Source organism: Mandrillus leucophaeus, unplaced genomic scaffold, assembly GCF_000951045.1.
Source record: "Mandrillus leucophaeus isolate KB7577 unplaced genomic scaffold, Mleu.le_1.0 Scaffold103, whole genome shotgun sequence".
NCBI lineage: Eukaryota > Metazoa > Chordata > Mammalia > Primates > Cercopithecidae > Mandrillus > Mandrillus leucophaeus.
Window position 1 is genome coordinate 4,271,261 of NW_012098432.1, and position 15,780 is coordinate 4,287,040.

Consider the following 15,780-nt stretch of genomic DNA (forward strand, 5'->3'; position numbering starts at 1 on the left):
TCTGTCCAGCTTATTGGATGTCATATAGAATATCAAAAGGTATAAAAACAGGTCATGGGAACATTGTTGAGCCATTTCACATCATTTAAGCAAGTGGTTCAATTTAAATGCATTTACATTAAAATGTAACCTTGTTTTAAAAATCTCTGAAGCATAAACAACTCCGGAGCTATGATTTCAAAGAGAAAACACAATACACAAGAGAAGATCATGAAGTAAAGAAATCCATGCAGAGAAATACTTGCATTAAAAAAGGAGAGAGCGAGTAGCCAGGAGCAGTGACAGATTTGCCAAATGAACATGCAATGAAATGATTGAAAAAAGCAGTTTAGTTGCATTTTCCCTTCTAGGAATGTGTGCTATGGCTTTTATGACACCAATCATCACTGCTTTTTTAAATTACTAAAACTACTAGAGCTGACTACACTATGAGCATTTCATCCATTAGTAGATTTTAGTGATTTGACCCCAATATTCACTCCATGTGGACAGAAGCAAAAAAGCTATTACACAATTCCTATAAATTTGACAGTAAAAGCTATTGTAGAAATTTCTGTTATCTGTAGTTGGTTATTAGCATAGACTTCAGGATCACAGAGACCTAAATTCAATTCTCATATTACATACTAACCATATCACATTGAGCAATTGCTTTGGCCTAAGCCAATGCCTTGGTTTACCCATCTGTCAAAAAGAGTTATCTACTCAATAGTTCTTGAGATGATTAAATGAAATAATATGGAGAGAGAGCATCTTCATCTTCCACTTACTAGCAAGTGTCTAGGCACTTAATAAATACCAGCGATGATGATGATGATGATGATAATGGGCATTTCTAAGTGTCATCACCCAATGTGGTATGATTCTAGGCCAAAGTGTAAAGTCAATTAAGTTTGTCTTTAGTTTCTGACAATTCCCTTTCTACAACCCTTGCTTATCATCTGATGACCCATATCATAAATCCCATAAATCCCTGACATTACCATTATATCACCTCCTTGTTAACAAGTTATTTCAAATAACACTAGACTTAGATCTGTCTTCTGGGATAAGAACATGGTATTTCTGAAACTAATTTCTTTCCTTTCCTTTCTTCCTTTCTTTCCTTTTCTCCCTTTTCCCTCCCTTTTATCCTTCCTTCCTTCCCTTCCTTCCTTCCTTCCTTCCTTCCTTCCTTCTTTCCTTCCTTCCTTCTTTCCTCCCTTCCTTCCTTCTTTCCTTTCCTTCCTTCCTTCATCCTCCCCCGATATTCTGTTACAGCAGATAAAACGACTTTACTTTGAGAAAACAGAACTAGAATGCGGTTTCTTGCTTCTTTTAAGGTGAACTACTAAGGGGTAATTACTTACTGACTCCTCTGTATTTGGAAACAAATAGTGGAATACCTGCCTCAAATCGGTTTTGGAGGGAAAATTTTGACTTAACAATATTAAGAGGACAAACAGAAATGAAAAAGGGGAATAATATAGTTCAAATATATTCTCTTTTAAAAATATTTGAACGTCAGTTTTCCTCATTTATCCAATAAAACAAAAGGTTTTTATAATAAGAGTTTAGAGACGATATTGACTCATGACAATGATGTAATAGTTGGATTTGCTATCAAGTTTTCATTTTAGAAACTTGATAAACATAATACATATGAGTCAAATATCATCCTTTCCTTTCTTCCTTTCTTTCCTTTTCTCCCTTTTTCCTTCCTTCTTTCCTTCCTTCTTTCCTTCCTTCCTTCCTTCCTTTTCTTCTTTCCAGTATAATGTGAATACTGTATATCTAGAGAGTTCAAATAAGCAATGTTTTAGCTTTTGCATATGAATTTATTTGGCAATTACGTGAAGCTTTATTCCATCAGTGCTAAGACATCAAAATTTTGTCCAAGTAGTCCACAGGGTATAAAAATATAGTCTACAATATTAATAATAAACAATAATTACGCAATTAGCAGCTACTGAACCAAAAGACTACTATAAGAAGCCAAACGACACTAACATCTTCTGAAAATTAAAACTCACTCAGAAATGATAGTGAAGCTTGTAGTCCCTCTGTCTCAGGGATGTTATCACCATTTTCCCACGTCTGCTGGCTTGCCCCTGGAGGATTAGCCTTTGGAAGTAGATGAGAGCCTGTATAGTTAGGTGTTGCCTATTTCGGGTTCAGCATGAGTGGAATGCTAGCCTAAGTATCAAGGACTTACTACATGTGAAACCAGAAAAGGCTTCACTTGGTCATTTTTTCTCAGATGTTCTTCTGAAACTGAAACTTAAAAGCAAGAACTTGGCTGGTGTCTAACCCCAACTGTTTTCCACCCATAGTAAAAGAGGACTGTGCATGCTGAGACTCCCATTTCAGCAATGTGACACATCACTTTGTTGCCTCTCTCTATTTAGCCCTTCATCCCCTAAGGCTCCTGTCTTTTACCAATGGATAAAGGTGACCACTAGAGGCAAAGGTGATTGTCAGTTCTCACAGCGTTAGTTGCAAAATGGAATTGTCACACATAGAAAATTTCTTAGAGAATAAGCTTTTTCTTTTCACTCAAATGATATAATGATACTTTAAGGTATTTTTTAAAATATCAAAATATTCTTATATTACAATGTCAGCTTTTTAGTATAAAAACAAATATATTTTAATATGTATTGTATTTTCCCTAAATATGGAGATAGTATTTAGATAGATTATCCAAAGCTTGAAAAAATTAAAGGATACAAAGAAGAAAATAATAATCATAGTTTCACTACTCAGAGAAGGCTACTAGTTAACATTTTAATAGATTTCCAAGTATTTTTTACTAAATTCTTACTAAAGGTAGCACTTAATATCCAACTTTATTAATTTAGAAATGTATTGTGACTATTTTCCCATATCATTAAATTTAAAAGACTCTTCAGTAACACATAAAACATTCTAATAGTCTTACTAAATTTCAGTTCATCAACGTCTATTGTTAAATATTGATCTATTTCTATTATTTTGTGATTATAAAGCTACTTTAAACACTACTTATAATCATTTTTACACATATATTTGACTATTCCCTAAGGACACATTCCTGGAATAGGAATTGCTATGAATTTTTAGAAGCTTTTTATACATATTTCTAAATGTTCTTTTAAAAAGGAGGTGGGACGAACAATGTCATCAATAATGACTGAAAGGCCTATGTGCCTGCACTATTTTCACAATTTCCACCAATTCTTTCTTTATTTGATATTTTAGTAATTGAAAAGTAGTGGCAAGGATAGAGCTTTCAAGATTAGCAGCAAACTTTCCTTTTGTGAATTTCCTGCTATACAATGTACATTCTTCTGTTATGATGTTTGCCTTTTTATTGATTTGTAAGAACTCTTTGTGTATTACAAACATCAATCATTTTTTCCAGCTTTTATTTTAGATTCAGGAAGTACATATGCAGGTTTCTTACATGAGTAAATTACATGTCACTGAGATTTGGTGTGCAAATGATCCCATCACCATGCAGTGAACATAATACCCAATAAGTAGTTTTTCAACCCATGGCCCCTTTCACTTTCCCCCACCTGGTAGTCCCCAATATTTATTGTTGTCATCTTTATGTGCATACGAACATAAATTTTTTGCATATCTATCTTGCAAATATTTCCTCCAGAGTTTGTTTTCCTGTATAGTCGTGTGTTATTGCTGTTATTGCTGCTGCTATTGCAAAGAATCTCACATTACTCAGTACTATTTCTTCCAAATTAATGAATTGTTTTCAAATCCCAAACTATTATTGTTAGAATTTACAAAAATTCTACATCAAATTTTGGATTTAATGTGGCAAAAATTATCATCATCTTTATATTTAGTCTTCTATTCAAATAGTGGGAGTGATTTCCCATTTATCATATTTCTCTTTCATCCTCTTTGTGTGGAATAGCATGTTTTTCTTATTGTCCATATGTTAAGTTCTTCCTTCTTATAAGTTTCTTAAAGTCTGTTTATGAATACTTCTCCATTGTGGTTTATTACTTTTGTTGTTGTTGTTATAGTTTCAGTGGGGCGGTAGTTTGAGGCTATAGTTAGAAATTGGTCACTTTACAAATACCACTTATTGGCACGAATAATTGCAATTAATTAATTATCCAGTGAATTGTTTTTTTCTCTTAGATCCAAGAATTATTTAGAGTACTGCTTTTAAATTTTCAATTTTTCTGGTGAGAGTTAATTATATTTTGTAAATAATTTATAGTTTTATTGCACTGTTATCATGTAATGTGGATTCAACAAATTCTGCTCTGTGCTGCTATGAAAAAAGGCACATGGAGAATAATAGTTACGTGATAGACCAACCTTCTAAATCACATTAATCATTTTTTCTATGTCCTTATGTATTACAAAAAGGACTGATGTTTATGTTTAAATACAAATGAGAGTTATTCATTTTGTATTTTCCATTAAGAGAGTGGTTAGCTTCTTGAATGCTCTTAAATCCCACTGGGATTCAGATCTTCCTCACAAATGTTAAGCTGAAGTAGTTTCCAATTCCAATTCAGTGACCCAAGAGCTAAAGGAGAAAGGAAAGGAAAGTGGGGCTTTGAACCTTCTTAGCAGAAATGTAATTCACTGCGTTGCTTTTCTATGGTTGCAAGAGCTTCCAGGCTTGGTTAGACAGCTACTCTTGACATTGCCATCTTCTTTGTTAGGGAAGTGCCTCTATGAATTCAGGGGAGAAGACCCTCTACCCATCAGTGCAGCTGACTTTTTGTTGGTGTTGCCTCACAAACTTTCCTGGGAGGGTGGCAACAGTGAAGAACACTGAACTGTTAGAGGCCGGCATACCGGCTTTCTGCGTCCTCACAGCTCACCCCTGCTTCCAGCCTCTTCTAATCCTTTAAGTCTAGGATGATTTTTTTTTTTTAAACTTCTATGAGGACGCTCCTCTTTCTCGTGGGAAACAAACACAAGATAGCTCCTGATGTCTTTCTCTAATTTGCCCTCATGTAGCAAATTCCTTGGATTTTGCGACATTTGGATGGTACCTTCCTCAGATACAAAAACACTTTTTAAACTTTGTGAAACATTTCAACTGCTATTTTTATACTTTCTTCCTCATTGAAAATAGAACAGGGAGAAACAAATCAGGTACTTGAATTCATATTACCAAATGAAGTAAATTTCACAGTGTTTCTAATTAACATTCTCCTTAAAAGTCGATTTATAGCCTTCATATCACTTGCTGCTATGTTAATGTAGAAACTTAGAAACTCACTGCAATAATTCAGCTGCTTTTGTGGAAACAAATCAGATCACATATTAAAATTCAGGCCATCACAGGTGGGATGTAAAAGTTGACACTTTAATATCTACTAGTCAAGATGCAAATTGAATTATTAAATATTTACTAAATAAAAAACATTCTTATGATCACTTTGAAGCATTATTTATGTAGTTTAAATGAATAATTTGGAATTTTTCAGGTATTCTTTACCATAAACTTTGATTTAACAAAAAATATTTAGAATGATGATGATGAAGGTTATAATTTTTCAGGTCTAACATAGTTGCAGGTTAGCATTTTCTCTTTTCTAATTTTTTTTTTTTTTTTGGTAATTCTGTGCTTATTTTGTTTATTTCTTTCTCATTTCTCCCCTGACCTTCCCACAATTTTACACATCCTCTAGGCCATTTTTCTCCTTTAAAACAATGTAAAAGGGGCAGAATAAAGCCACAGTATTTCTGTCCTGTAATTGCCTGTTCTCCATGGTAAAACTTTAGATGTCACTGTCGGCCAGAGCAGATGAAAAGAAAAATATGCAGAGGAATAAGAAGGAAAGTTCAAGAAATCATACAAGAACTTCAATGTACTGTATATCTTGGGGCTTCAGGGGTTTTGTTTGTTTGTTTTTACAGTACAGGAGTCCGCTTATCTACAGGGTACACAATTCACAACCCCAGCAGATGCTTGAAACAGTAGATAGTATCAAACTCTATATATACTATGCTTTTTTCTATACATACATCCTTATAATAAAGTTTAATTTATAAATTAAGCACATAAGAGATTAACAACAATAACTAATAATAAAATAGAAAATTATAACAATATACTATAATAAAAGGTATGTTGATGTGGTCTCTCTCTCTTTCTCACTTTCTCTCTCTCTCTCTCTCCCCCTCCTCTCTCTCTCTGCCTGTCTTATTGTACTGTACTCACCTATCTTCAGACTGAGGTAAACCATGAGTAATTGAAACTGCAGATAAGCAGGTCAACTGTGCTACATATTTTCTAGCCAATAGTGTCTGAGGTGTTTGGGCAATAGAAAGGTAAGGAGAAGTAGGACCACTAATACATATAACTTTAATAAATGGCTTAAGTCATGAAACAAAAATACTAGTTATTCTATTTCATACTTACTTGAATCTTCATTATTGGTTCTTTCTTCCAGGTTCCCAAATGTCAAACATAAATGCTCTAATTTGGTATACATTACATCTTTTACATTCCCTATCGTGTATTCTCAATGACATCTAATTCATTCTCTCTCCTATGCTGTTTTAAACAAAACAAATTGATCTCATCTTAAAACATGTTAAGAATCCTGAGCAACTGAATATCAGAAGACTGTTTTATCAAGAATTTTCATCTGTATTTTAAGAATGTAAGAAGCCCATAAAAACACCATAAAGATATGCCCAAACTTATTCCAAGTACCTGGTGACCTTGAAAAGCATCCCTGTGCTTTCATCATTTTTGTGTAGCCAGTCGATTATCTTCCCAACAACTCACCATGACAAAATTCATGACTAACATCATCTACCTACACAGTGAAGATGTTCTTGTGTCATCTTTGACATTGACACATGGCCCACAAAATACCAGGATTAATTACAAACCGAAGACCACAGATGTTCAAAGACAGTTGCAGAGAATGCTAAAGTTTAGCCTCCATATAGTAGCCAGAATAATCTTTTCAAAATGTTCAGACCACGCCATTTTGGGCTCACATATTTCTAGAGGAAAGATATCCTAACTCAGAATAAATTCCTTCCCATGACCTATGAGCTTCTTCCTCTGACCTCATCTTGTGCTACTCTCTCACTTGTTTACTAGACTCTGTCATACTGGCCTCCTTTCCAAATCCTTCATTCAGCAACTATGCTCCCAACTTGGGACTGTTGCACTTGCGGGACTCCCTGTTCCCTGTGGTCTTTCTGTAGATGACAGAGTGGCCTCCCTCTGAACTTCATTCATCTCTGTTTAGATGTCTGATCATTAGAGAGGCCATCCCGAAAATACCACCCCTTCCTCAAACCATCACTCTATTATCCCCTTACCCTGCTTTTATTTTCCTTCTATCACTTAGCCCAGATACTCCATCACTGCTTATTTTCTACTTGGCAGGCATACCTCCCTCCTAGAATATAAAATTCATGTGGAAAGCGACTGTCGTGTTCACAGTGAGAACAGTGTGTGGCATAAAGCAGATCCTCAGCAAATATTTATTGACTGAAGAGGTCTATTAGAACAAATACATGCTTCCACAGGTCATTCAGAAATTGTATTTAGACCTCAACTCATAACACTTGACTTTCTTGTTCTTTCATCAGGACCGTTTTATCCTGCCTGCCTGATAACAAAATTGCAATTCATTTTAGTTATACTATTATTTAAGTTCAAATTGCCTGGTCAAGCACTATGACTTTTCCTGACTCACATACAAAAATAAAAAATGCTTACTCCCATATGCATTTTACATTATAATTTGCATTAAATATACTACTCTTTATTTCATTTATATTTATGATATATAAATTAAATTAACTTTACAAATAAATGCATTTGAGTTATTCCACTATTAGAACATATTGCCAAGATTATGTCACAATGCATGACAGCTTAAGCTGAAAATAACAGAAAATAAACATATTAAAATAAGACCATGCCCTGTAATACTGGATTAACACCCAAGAACACTGTCTCATTGTAGCTAGCAATTATAATCTTTTACTTTCTGCTTCACTGTGTACAGTATATCTTTTATTCAATTCATCTGATTTGTTGATGGACTGGACAAAGTCCAATTAAATATGACATTACTATAAAACAGTGAGAAGGAAAATATCATTTTATGCAATCAGCCTGAAAGGTATGAAGGCAATGGCTTTACTTTACTCATTTATCCACCGCTACTATGATCTCAAGTAAAAACAATTCAAATTAAATTGTGTTACCTTAGAGTCTATAAAACGTTATTAATTGTATATGATTTTTAGCCCACAGATTTATTCATAACATAGGTTATTCTTTAACTTAATCACAGCTTTTATCCTAACTTAAAAAGATTAAGTATCATGCAAATGTGAGACATGGTCATTTACACATTCTCTCAGCCCTCTTTCATTTCTACCTACAGTTCTAGTCAGGGATCTAAGTAAAATATATACGTGTGCATATTTTGTGATTTTATGTGGAATTTTCTTAGAAATTGTTATTCATACAAAAACTTAAAGAATATTTTTTACTTTTAAATCTATTATTTAAAATATTAACAAATTTATTGAATCATTTCCCTGAGTATCCGTATTTAGAAAACATTAGCCGCCCAACTGTTATAATTTACTTAGCCTCAGATTTTTGATAGCATTAATCCTTCCACATCATTCTGAATGTTATACATGGTCTTTGTTCTGTTTTACTTGTTAATGTCTTGTGCTTTATATTCCCTGACTCTGTATTTCCTAGCTTTCACAACCCTCAAATTTTGTTCTTTTGTGGAAGATGAACAATAGAACAAAACTATGAGTTCTTTAAAATAGGTTTTAAAGAACTATTTTTTAAAAATGTGCAGTTATACAATACTGCGGCAATATAAGAATAACAGATTAGATGAATATGAAGAAAAGAGAAGTGTGCTTATGTGACAAGACATTCAAGATATACGGTTAAGTGAAAAAAAGCAAGTCTCAGAACAAAATGTATAGTATGTTTCCATCTCTATATAAAAATAACATATGTGTATGTATCTTTGTAATATATCAATACATATTAATATATCTATATCTATCTACCTACCTATAATTTCTGTAATCATGTGCACACAGAAAAATTGCTATCCACCATTATCCCTGGAGAAAAAGAGTAGAAGTTGGGCAAGAAAGACTTTCACTTTCACTTTATTCTTGTCTGTTCTGTAATGTTTAAACTTTTAAACCAAACTTTTGTGAGAAAAAAGTTTATTAAAAACCTTAATCTATAACTTTTGAACAAAAATTAGGCTTACTGAAACGTATATTAAGAAAATGTTTATAAATTTGAAATAATTTTAGCAATAAGACACTCACTGAAGTACTAATAGCAAGAGTGAAAGTAAGAAAAAATATAAATGTCCAACTATAAGGAAATGGCTAAATTATGAGAAAACCACAGAATGGCATAACATACAGAGGTTAAATATGTTCATAAAGATTAAAGATGTGAAAAATGATCATGGTCTAATGTTAAGATATAAAGCAGGATATATTTTACAAAATATGAAAACAAAATTTTGTAAATCCTAAGTTTACAAATAAAAATCCTGACCAAATGTTAAAAGGGATCTTTTTGTGTGTAATAAATCTATGAGTAATTTTTCAAAATTACTTTTCTCTACTGTCTAAATGTCATTCCACGTGTATTGTTAATAAAAAATTAATAATAGCACATATATTACAGCTTAACAAAGATAAACAGTCCCAAACCTTGCCATCTTGTGTTGAATCCACCTTAATAAAAAGATAACAAAATGTTTTAAAATTATAGATGTTATCAAGTTAAGAATATGGTTTCCCAATATATTTGAGAAAAGTAATAAGCCAATACACTTTTCATTTCACAAACTCAGAGAAAAACAAAAACTACTGTTTTCCAGGTGACATGATCATAGTACCACATTTCTGATATTCTACAGCCTAATTATGACCCTCATTATGTATATTCTACTTTACAAAAAGATGTCTACTTGCACAAATTCAGGTAAACAATCTAGTTTTCTGAAGTGAAAATTTAAAAAATGAAAATAATGTTAGTGTTTCTATTGACCTTTAACACCTCTATCTTTTTGATTAGTAGCTTGTCATCTTGCACACATTTTCTAGATGACACCTTATATGTATGAAAATTTCATAATGAAATTCAAGATCAAAGATTTGAATTATTTTATTAAAGAGTTTCAAATATATTGGAGCTAGAATCTTGATTTATATGTGACAAAAATTCTTTTGAAGATGTTCAGGGTCTTTGAATTATAATTCTAGGGCAGGGGTTGATGAATTTTATCTCTGAAGTCCCAGTTTGTAAATTCTTAGGATTTTGTGGGTTATTTAACAATACAAAAATCATTCTTGGCTTTCAGGTTATTTAGAAAACAAGACAAAACAGTAATGGTTCAGATTTGGCCCCAGGGCCAAAGTTTGTCAAACTCTGTTCTAAAGTTATTTTTGGTAACTTATTCAAAGGTCATATGCATTGCTATACTCCACTATCTAAAACACCTTTACCCTCCTGTATCCCACCTTCAAAATTGTATTTAACCTTTACAGTCTCTCAAATATGTTCTTCATGAAAACTTTCAAGGTGTCCTTTAACAAACAGGGCTTCTCTTCCTTTGAAGCCACATCGCATTTTGTAACTCCTCTATTTTACATAGGACTACTAACCTTTGTCCGGTGCTGTGCCAAGGCTTCCACTCAGCATGTTATGGGAGAAACCCTCTCTTACACATTTTTTATTGACTATGGTGCTTTGTGCATAGTAGAAGATTAATAATATTGGTTGAAGTGATAGATAAGTATTCGACATCTTCAATTCCTAGAAGGAGACTTCAGTGGTTTAATAGTAGTTTTTAAGGGCCTAAAAGTAACATAGACACCAAAAATATTCGTATGTTTTTAAAATGCAGCTGAATTTTAGTAATATTAAAATGTGAAAACAAATTTTGTCTTAAAATCAAGAAGAATGGCTCCTGCATTGACAGGGGAGACAGATGAGGGAGAGCAACAAAAGGACTGTGAACCAGTTCCAGGGCACAGAAGGTTATGTGAGAGGCAAGCGTCAGGCAGGTACAATCCAGCTGTCCACAGGATACCCCTCAGCCCTTTCACTCTGCTCCTCAAGGTGAGAAAAGCATCAGACCTTCCATGTGTCTAAGGTCTGGGGCCTGATTATCCAGACACTCCTTACTCTTTCCATGTCAAATGAACAATCTTACACACTCAGGATCCCCAGGGATCAGAAAGTAACTCAGTTTCAGAGAAGAACTCAAAGGCAAGTTTGGAATCTTGTAAGAAAATTTTACACTATTATCTAAATCTAAATTCATATTACACAGACGCGATAGGCAATATTTAGAAGTTCTGGAACAACTCTGCCTGAATTCATATCCTAGGAATGCCTCTTTTAGCTGTGTAATCCTTGGTAACTTATCTAACCTTTTGAAGCCACATTTTATTTTTCATCTGTAAAAAAGAGATGATGATAATAGAATGTAACTTAGAGGGCGATTGGGTTTTTGTGGGGATGTGATGAGTTAATATATCTAAGTGTTTAGAACCTTGCCTGGAACATAGTAAGCACCTATTAACATTAGCTATATATCTCAAAATCCATATATAGCTAAAAGCAAATAGTATTTCTACTAATAAACAACCTCTAAAAGCCACACACATCCTTGCCTTCAAACACATATTGTGCTTTATTTCATTCTTGAAGTGAAATTCCCATAGGAGGGAATTTACTGAAAATAAGAAACAGGCTGGATAGAAATTATCAAGTAATTTTTTAAGTGCAGGAGAAGGCAAACAGCAAACTGAAAATACATGTATGATTATGTGACAAAGAGAGACACAGGAAAAATCTTGAATCCCTGAAGCATTATCACAATAGTATTTCCCAAGCTTTGGCGTAATGCAATGACCAAAATCAGCTTCCATGCATGAGCACGATGGCAGCTCAACTTAACGGCCATACTTACCACCTTCCTCCACCCCAGGGAGACCTGCCTTTTTGTCCTTCACCTGAGCAGTGCTTTCTTCCCAAAGCTTACTCTTATCCTTTTCCTTTTCTTCTGCAGAAACATGTTTTCCGGACTTCTCAGATAAACCCTCTGCAATCCCTTGGGTTCCTTTCTCCGTTCCTTCTTTAAGAACATTCTCAAAGCTTTCCTCTATTGGCATTGGCTTGGCCTCCACATCTGCTTTTGTTATTTCTTGGTCTTCAATTTCAATGTCTAAGGATTCCTCAATTGGAAGGTGGGACTTTCTTGGCTCATCATTTTCACTCAGCTCCTGAGAAGATGAACTTCTGGCACTTTCCTCTGTGCTGCTGTCAGCATGGGCTTCCCTGTCCCCCACTGCAGATTCATCCTCACTGTCACTAGAATAAGGGTGACTTCTGGATGAGGTTGATGAAGCAGTTTTCATATCTACAAAAAAATACAAGTGATGACATTGTTGTTCTTCCATAAAGCAACTGGTTTAATTGTGAAAATTATGTTAGCAATTAATCATACTAAAAATTTTAAAATATAGTTTAGTACAGACTTGATATCCTTTTCTCATATAGTCTACTTAGCGGTCCGCAACCTTTTTTATACCAGGGATTGGTTTCATGGAAGACAATTTTTCCACGGACTGGGGTTGAACGGGGATGGTTTTGGGATGATTCAAGTGCATTGCATTTATTGTGCACTTTATTTCTATTATTATTATATTGTAATATATAATGAAGTAATTATACAACTGACAATAATGTAGAATTAGTGGGAGCCCTGAGCTTGTTTTCATGCATCTAGACAGTCTGATTTGGAGATAATGCGAGACAGTGGCAGACCATCAGGCATTAGATTCTCATAAGGAGCTCACAACCTAGAACCCTGGTATGCACAGTTTGCAATAGGGTTTCTGCTCCTATGAGGATCGAATGCTTCCACTGATCTAACAGGAGATGGACCTCGGGCAGTAACGCCAGCAATGGGGAATGGGCAGTGGCTGTAAATACAGATGAAGCTTCGCTGGCTTCCCCACCACTCACCTCCTGCTGTGCAGTCTGGTTCCTAATAGGCCATGGACCTTGTAGCAGTCCATGGCCTGGGGATTAGATCCCTGGTCTAAATCATTGTTAGGGTACAGAAAACTTACCGAATCGATGGAATATATGAGTATATAGAAATTTTCAAAAGATCACATTTAACTATCAACCATTCCTGTTTTTTGTTGTTGTTTTTAGAAAGCCATTTTATTGACAAACCTTTGTAAATATCCACTTCGTTAAAGAAAAAATAATAATCCTTTGTCTCTTCAACAAAAGCTTTATTTATTTATTTCCTTCTATCACCACAGTGTTCCGTGTGCATGAAACTTAAATTTTTATCTACCATACCATCCATCATCCTAGTATATCTTGGTATCTGGACACAGTAAGATCTGTGTATTTGCCCAGTAAGTAGACAAATATATGTAGGTTACACTTGCATGTGTGTGTGTGCATAGATGGAGATTTTATCTTATTTTGAGCTCTGTAGAAGCAGAAGCTGAGATGAAGATTCATGTGCGAGAAATGTATTAAAGATGTGCTCCAGGAGAACTCTTAAGGGAGTGGGGGAAGCAAAGGAAGGAAGGGCAGAAATCAATCAAGGGAGCTATTTCAAGCCCCATCTCAACCTCAACCTGATCCCATGGGCACTTCTGAAGTGTAAGCTATATTAGGATGTAATTTATATTAGGCAGGAGCTGGGCTTTCATACTTTGGAAAAGTCAGACATTGGCTATGGGCCTCCCTAGGGGGATGTAAACTCTCTGGCATTTCCAGGCTCTTTGAGTCTGAGGGTGAAGCACCTCCAGTAGTCAGGGCAGTCCTCTGAAAAAGGTGAAGGGAGCAGAAGATGGGCAATGGGTGAACAAAGTTGGTGAGAGATTCTGGGACATCTAGGCAGTTCGACGACAGGGTGCTGCAGATATGCAGTCTAGAAACTTACGGTAGCCACAACTGGTTTATGTAATACCTAAAAAGGTTTTAACAATTGCCAATAAAGTACCATACACACTGAATCTCAATAAGGAAGCTGAACAGCATAACAAATGACTGCATACATTGCTATAGGCCAGAGAAATACAATCTTGCTTTTCTAACCAATAGGTCTATGTTTGTAATTGTTTTTTTCATAAATATACTTTCAAATAAAATATCCTACATTTAAATGCTGCCTATTTTTTTGTCTTCTCTGTACTCCTCACTGTTTTTTCTGTTTCTTTCTTTCTTTCAGTTCCATGTGGCAGCTGCACCAATAGCTGTAGCAGCTAGTGCAGAGTTTCAGAGAAGAAATAACTGTCTTTGCTCTTATCCTCTTCTCTCCAAGCCTCCAGTCCTGCCGACTCTCCATGACAGGTCTTAGCATTTTAAATATAGTCTCAGAGACATATCAGAGTTTCCACAAAGATTTGAGAGATGCTACACAGCAGTAAAAAACAAACTCAAAAAGCCTTTAAGCAACAGAGCCCCTAAGTCTAATTCCATTTGCTTTTATCTCCTGATACCTTGACAAACACCAGATGACCGCTATTTTTCAAATAAATCATACACTCTAGCTACTCATTCTTTATTCTCCATTTTATAAAATCTGGCTATGCCGTGTCCCCGGTAGAAAATGTAGCAGATCAAGGAGAGTTCTTCCCCATCTTATTTGTATCTGTTCAGAAACTTTAGGTTCTCTGAACTCCCCTTTCCCTTCGGAGTCTTATGTTTCTTCTTTCAAAAAGAACATCAATTCTGGTTTATTAGCAGTTTAACCGATGGCTTTCATTAATTACATAGTTAGCTAGGACTCAATGTTATACTCATTTGGAACTCCAAAAATATATCTACTATCTGAATATGGAAATGATGACTCCTACTTTTGGCTCTGAGAGTTGGTCATATAATTTTTAAAATGAGTGCTCCTCTGACTTTAGTAGCTTCCATTAATTGTATTATTTCATTTCAAAGGGCTGAAATATACTCTGGTTCAAGTTTGAGTCAGTCCTTCAGAGAAGAAAGATCAGGAGAATGAATGGCCTCCAAGTGGCCAGGGCACCTGACCTCCCATACAAACTCATTTCAGTTTTCAAATTTCTCCCTAACCTCATGCTACAATTTAGTTTCACTCTCATTTCTTTCTGTCATTTACATACACAGACACTGGGGTAAGACTTTGCCTATAAAAAAGTTAAAAAAGTTTCAGGGTTATGGAATAGGATTTTCAAAACTATTTTTATTTATTCTCTTAGAAATAAAGCAAATGCTTATTAAAAAAAAAACTTTCAGAACACATATGTAAATTTGCTTTGTCATTAGGAGGGAAAAATTATCTTGCAAGCATGTTGATAAACAGCTATGCCTCCTACCCAATTCCATTTGCTCGTGTATTCCCTTCTGGTAGTGATGCTGTAAGAACCTGCTTTTGCTTGTTTTGGCAAAGGAAAGATCTGCACTCATTGCCTGAGGTCTTGGCCAAAGCCAGCAAGTTTGGTGCCATGTTCCATGTCCTAAGCAAGATCTTTGACTTTTCTCTTTCCACAGTCAGGAGCTCTCCAGACCCTTCTTCCCTTTTCATGTCATTGATAATTGTTTCTTTCTTTTTTGGCATCACTATAATTAAAATCTTGTTTGACACAGCACGAGGTTGAGAGAAAATGACATATTCTTATGTACGACAAATCCTGGTGTCCCAGTCACAGCTCAGCTACTTAATAATTTCTACTTTGGTTATGCTATTTAACTTATCTAAGCCTCTGTTTTCTTTTTTCTTT

The 15,780-nt window shown here is 34.7% G+C and overlaps 1 protein-coding gene across 1 annotated transcript in view; it reads right to left on the reverse strand.

Moving 5' to 3' along the window:
• ERICH3 (glutamate-rich 3) overlaps window positions 1-15,780 on the reverse strand; it is a 115,184-nt gene that overhangs the window by 9,407 nt on the left and 89,997 nt on the right. The window contains exon 12 of the mRNA XM_011977740.1: window positions 11,970-12,419. Coding sequence (XP_011833130.1) covers window positions 11,970-12,419 — 450 coding nt within the window. The remainder of the gene's footprint in view (window positions 1-11,969; window positions 12,420-15,780) is intronic.